Source organism: Salarias fasciatus, chromosome 23 (assembly GCF_902148845.1).
Source record: "Salarias fasciatus chromosome 23, fSalaFa1.1, whole genome shotgun sequence".
Lineage (NCBI taxonomy): Eukaryota > Metazoa > Chordata > Actinopteri > Blenniiformes > Blenniidae > Salarias > Salarias fasciatus.
Genome location: NC_043766.1, coordinates 8,617,456 through 8,623,455, shown reverse-complemented (window position 1 = coordinate 8,623,455; position 6,000 = coordinate 8,617,456). Strand labels below are relative to the sequence as shown.

General features: G+C 40.0%; 1 protein-coding gene across 1 annotated transcript in view; it reads left to right on the top strand.

The window, feature by feature from the left end:
• The first annotated feature begins 1,014 nt into the window (after positions 1 to 1,014).
• The window catches only part of LOC115382006 (adhesion G protein-coupled receptor L3-like), an 84,832-nt gene continuing 79,846 nt past the window's right edge, over positions 1,015 to 6,000 (top strand). Inside the window, exons 1-5 of the mRNA XM_030083652.1 lie at positions 1,015 to 1,116; positions 1,204 to 1,257; positions 1,753 to 1,831; positions 3,501 to 3,719; positions 4,524 to 4,613. Coding sequence (XP_029939512.1) covers positions 1,015 to 1,116; positions 1,204 to 1,257; positions 1,753 to 1,831; positions 3,501 to 3,719; positions 4,524 to 4,613 — 544 coding nt within the window. The remainder of the gene's footprint in view (positions 1,117 to 1,203; positions 1,258 to 1,752; positions 1,832 to 3,500; positions 3,720 to 4,523; positions 4,614 to 6,000) is intronic.

The following is a 6,000-nucleotide window of genomic DNA, read 5'->3' as shown; positions in this document are numbered from 1 at the left end:
CAGAATGCCAAATGTAATGCATGATACTGTTATCTAATACATTTTAACGGTAAAGTGCTGTACAATAGGAATATATTAGAGTCCCACTAAAAAAAAATTGTGAATAAGCTGTAATTTCAAGGAATTGTCTGTCATATTAACAGTAAAACACTGTTTATGAAAAAAAAAATACTGTTGGACCTCTGCCATAAATTTACAGAAATTATTTGCAGTATGGTGTATGAGAAAGAAACGACCTGAAGACTGGTGTGTGAAACTATGGCTTCATATTCACAAAGAGTTAAGGTTTTAATTGTTGCCAAAGGGGCATCAATCATCAGAGTATTGTGCAACAGTACCTTGTATCATTTAATACACAAATATATAAAAGACCCTTGTATAACTTCAATTACTTTTCTGTTTTGATTTTGTAAGACATATTTCATATTTATGTTCCCTATATCAAACAAGCATGGATGTTATGCAGGATTCCACTCAAAGAAGTCAAAGTTTTCTTTTGCTGATTCTTTTATTTTAAACAAGTCTTTGGATCCTTAAGTTCATTTGTGTTCCCAAAGTTTTCTTTTGAATTCTTAAACCATACGGTTTCTTAGTTGTTAGTTGTTAGCAGGTCCTTAGGTGAAAAACTTAAAAAAAAAAAAACAAAAACAAAACATAGCTCAATTAATCCTACCCGTTGTTTTTAAGTCTTTAACAAAAGTTCAGTCAAAGTAATAAAGAACTAATAATGATTTGGCCATAAAGAATAAAGTAATTTAGCAAAGGTAGATTTTAAATAAGCTTAACAGTTTAAACAGAGGTAGCAAATGAATACAGAAATAAATCAAATGATTTTCCTCACAACACATCTCAAAGTTCCTTTTCAGTGAATTTTAACTTAAACTATATCATCTTCTTAAAAAAAATATTCATTCTTGTTTAAATCTCGTAATTAACACAAACTTTACACTTTAATGGAAAAAAAAACAAACAAACAATAAAACATTCAATTTAAAGCTCTCATTTGAAGCCGGAATGTCCCAGGCGCTCCTGAATGCAAACAAAGAATTCTCCCTTAAGTCAGCGGAGATATTTGTGCAATCACCGTTCCGCAGTGCTTACCAGCTGTCCATCCAGGTCGAAGAGGTTTTAGACATGATAATCCCAGAGAGGAACACTTTTCTGGTCATTGCCAGTTCGTGAGCTGTGTCCTGCTTGGTGCAGGAAGGCTGCCACATAGGTCACCTCCACACCTGGCTGGCCAGGGGCATCAGTCAGGTGATTGGACCCACCTGTCTCCTCTTGATGGGGGGTGGGAGGCAGAGCCGGCTCACTGTCACTTTGATAGAACAAGCATAATAAGAAGATTTATGTATTTATTAGAAACTATATTAGGGTTAGCAACATTTTTCTCCAATTATCCATGTTTCTTTCAGGTGACTCAAAACACATGAAAAAAAAAAGTGGTTGATCCTCAGAAAATACACTGAAAACTAAAATATTCAGAAACCTTTGGTAGTCTTGAATTAACTGTACCGAGTAAAACACACTTCAGATAAAGTTTCTTGTGGGTGAAATGCCATTATATTTTCAGAATTTGAGAAAATGCGCGTGTTCATAAATAGATGAACACACATGATGCAGGGATTAAACCTGCTGGATCCCTGGCCACCCTGAGGTCCGCGAGCCCCGTGTTTGTCACTGGTTGTAAGTTAAACCCTCGCCTCTTCCTCCTCCTCCTGCCTCTCCTCTTCTGCTGCATCCTCCCTTCAGGTTCTCGGGAGACATCTGCCACCAGGGTCGCTCCTGTACTTGTACTTGTGGGCGGACGGCAGTGCCGGGGACGGGGAGAGTTTGCTGCCGGTCAGTGAGGCGGGCCGCGCGGCTGAATGCTGCGTTCAAAGACACGACGCGTTTGGAATGAGGAGGCGCGCAAGGAAAGGACAAACCTTTCAGGTAGAAAAAAAACCCCGCTTCGTCTGCTCTACACGCACACACGCACACACAAACAGACAGAAAAACGCACTGTAAATCAATTTCCTTTCATTCCCGGCTAATGCATTTCCCTCTTCCCCAGGATGCGCTGGTTTTTGATACCAAGTTTAGGCCTGCTTGTGAGTAACTTTCTATTTACATCCCATTCAGTGTCTTAATGTTTCTCGCGTGTGAACCGGCCAGGAGTTAACTATTTTAATTGGCCCCTTATTGCTTCTTTCTGGTGCGGAGAAACTGTCATAACACGTTTTCCTCTCGAGAGGTTCAAGAAGTCAAGAAAGGAGCTAAACTAATACAGCAAATAACAATATTAAGATTATATACTGTGAATATAAAGTAACACTCTGGATGCAATGCTGTACATACATTATTCATTAATTGGAGTTATACACAATTGAGGACATTGTAGATTTTGATTGACATTTTGCTATTTACAACTATTTTTGAGCTTGTTTGCAGTATTATTAATTACTATTCCCACCTAGAAGCCATTGTATGAGTCAAACGAGCCCTGAATTTTCAGACCTTGTTGGTGGGAAGTTTGAGTTTGACATCTTTAAGATGTATTTTCACTTCTCCTCTCCACACTACACACACACACACACACACACACACACACACACACACACACACACACACACTTTTAACCTATTTATTCATCTGTTTTGTTTATGTTTCAGGTTTGTTTTCACAATTATCTAGCTGGTGAGTAATTTTCAAATTTCACTTAACTGTCTAAACTACCACTTCACCTTCATGTATTCCACTTAAGCTATTGATCATGAGATGAGCTGGTCAGCTATCAAGCCTCATGTGTTAATACTAATACTTTTTAATTAATGTATGTATTTTGAAATTTTGTATACAAAATATGTATATGCATTTTAAACCAAAGAACTATGAACCCATAGTTTCAATTGACTATACTTTCTGTTAAATCATACACACCTATATTTATGCCCATATACCTGCAAGACTGGAAAAAATAGACCAAATCTGTGCTGAGGTCTTTTTATAGCAACCACCTCACCAATACCAATACTTTATCCGCTCCACTGATATTTCCTTAACATTCTCTAATTGGCTGGTGGCAATATGTTGAAAACGAAGCTATTTTTCTAATCATTGTTGTTATAACTGGGAATATTTTGATTAGAGAGATATTAATCAGATATAGTTCACTGAAATACTCATGAGATTTAGCAAAAATATTTGGATATTCCTAACTAATTTGACCATCTCATAATCAATTACACACATTTTGAAGACACTAAACCTGAGATAACCAAAAGTTTTGGACCTCATCATAGAAACGCCCACGTTGTAAGGAAAGTATGAGTAAAGCTAAGTTTATTATTGGTCACAACAGGTTTTCTGAAGGCAGCACAACTTGACCTCTGTTTTGTTTTTCTTCTTCAACTTCAAATGTCAACTTCACTTTTTGGCAGGTGGTTGTATGTATTACAATCTGTTCCTGAAAGCGATATAACTTTAATGTTCTTAAATTGTTCTCTTTTTTAAAGCAGCCAGGACTCAGATATATGATGAATCCTACTATGAGTATGTGCCTGACCGCCTGCAGTGGAGTGCTGCTGGGGATCTGTGTAACCAGCGCTTTGGAGCTTTAGCGACTGTCTCCACACCATCGGAGAACCAAGAGCTAACCAGCTTCTTGAAGTCGCTGAACATCTCTCAGCCGGTGTGGATTGCTGGGATTGCTCGGAAAGCTGTGATACATGTGACAAGTACGTTCAGTCTGTTGATCTTGTTCAAGACATGTTTAAGTTGAAAAAGTCAGGCAACAGTTTTTTAATTTTAAACTGGACAATGCAGTTGCGTGGTATTCTTTTCCACTGCAAATATGTTTCAACATTTGTTTACAACATTAATAGAACCACAGGGAAATATTAGTTTCTCTTTCCTAAAGTGATGCCAGGAGTGTGCCATTTTAACCTCTTTCTGCTTCTTTTTCCATGTGGTGTTACAAAAGGTGCCTCCCAGACGCTCGTTTTGGATTTTGCTGGGCATTCACCACACCAAGCATGCATGTCTCCTGAAAAAGTTCCCCTCGATGGGTTCAGTGGACCGTTTGCACCAACTGCGCTTCGATCTAAACAGCTCTGGGTTTTCCACAGTCTTCTCCTATTCCATCAAGTCATTTATTAATGAATTCCAGCTGCGTGCAAACCTCCACTCGGGGAAAGCGTGTGCAGCTCACTCTGCTGGTCCATGGCATTCACGGACCCTACCAAGAAGCCTTTGACCATGACGACGCCTGGCATTCTGTGTGCTGTGGTCTTGGAGCCAGAACGGTGGACGCCTGCGGAACTATTTGCCGATGGTTGGAGATCCATTCAGGCGATGGCCTGAACGGCCACTGACATCTTGGGCGCTGATGGCAATTTCATTATTGGGCAGGAGTACAAATACTTCAGAGGATCGTTTAAAAACGACAGATCGTTCTCAGGAAGCATCACAGAGCTGCACGTTTGGAATCGGGTGCTGAACAGCAGTGAAATAGCCATCATGAAAAGGAGTGTGCTCACCAGTTCCCTCCGGGCGGGTGTTCACGTGGAGAGAAGAAGACATGCAAATCGAGTCGTCTGTGAAGCAGCTGTGGACGAACAGCCCTTGTCAAGGTACATTAGCTAGAATGCAACTAGAGAATATGGAATGAGGCTGATTGGTCTGAAAACCCCACATCAATGTGGATTTACAGCATATAAAAGAAACAGAATAGAATAGAAACCAATTCATCGGCAAGTTCCACTGTGGAGTTTGCATGGCTAAGCATGACTTTTTCCTCTGTATTTACAATTTAGCTGCTTTGGCATTCAGACTGGGTGAGGTTGCTATGCAGAAAAACAATCACAAAGAGACCAATTGAAAGTCATTTTTGACTACAAACCTCTCAGTAATGTGCCAAGACTAAACTGGCCTGATACTGAAAACTCCACCCATCTCCCATTCCAGGAAGAGTGAAATAAATTACATGAATATATTGTAGACACAACCAGAGCCAAATGTTCTCTGTCCCATCCTAATCTACACCCATTCTCTCTCCCTCCATCATGATGTAACACGCAGATATTGAATGCAGCTCAAACATTTTGCATATGGTGAGAGTCCCTTACAACTCAAGTGATCATTAACTGATAGAACTGGAACGTTTAAACAGTTATATAGTGAAATAAATATTTAGTGTTAAACAGAGTTTGCTTATTTAAGAGCAAAAGGTGTGAGAACGTGAGACTGCAGGTACATTTAATCTGAAAAGGCAATACTGTAACACAAAAAAATCCCTAAGTGCAGTTTCCTGCAACACCAATGTTTCTCCTGTAATCTCTTAAGAAACAATGTGGCTTGTGGTTCAGTGCTCCACTGCTGGCGGTCTGTTAACCATCTCCTGATGCATCATTTCAATAACGTTTATTGTGAATACAGCTTTTTGCACATAGTTTGGCTGAAGCTGTTGCCATTTGAACTCACAGCTATGAGTGTCCACCCTGCACTGTTTTAAGAAAGTTTAACTGTCCGGTCATTTCTCATCGCCTCTCACAATGTGGGAATTTTTTTTTTTCTTTTTTCTTTTTTAGCAAGCTTCCATTCACACAAGCAGATTTTTCCTTTCCAGTAGTGCCAGCACTACTGGAAGACTGAAGGACAGTGAGAATCACTCTCTTCCAGTGGATAGCAGACTGGTGATCAAGTTGTAATTGGCAAAAGCGAATACTTCTAATGGTTCCTGTAAATGTTTTGTGACTCACATCATCTGAGTCCCACCCTGCAAAACAGACTTCTCCCCTTCTGACATCATGGTCCCCAGTGAGCCGCGAAACTCCCAAAACTTCCCTCGGCCTCCTGGAAACGCAGAGCGGACATTACTCTGTCCACACACAGCCACATTGCATCCATGCTGTGTTTTTTCATCAACAATGTCACAAATTATTAGTCTTTTTCAGGCTTAACAAAGAGTCAGCACAGACTCTTGATGTTGGAAGCGGGGCTTAAGGGGGGGCGGGGGGG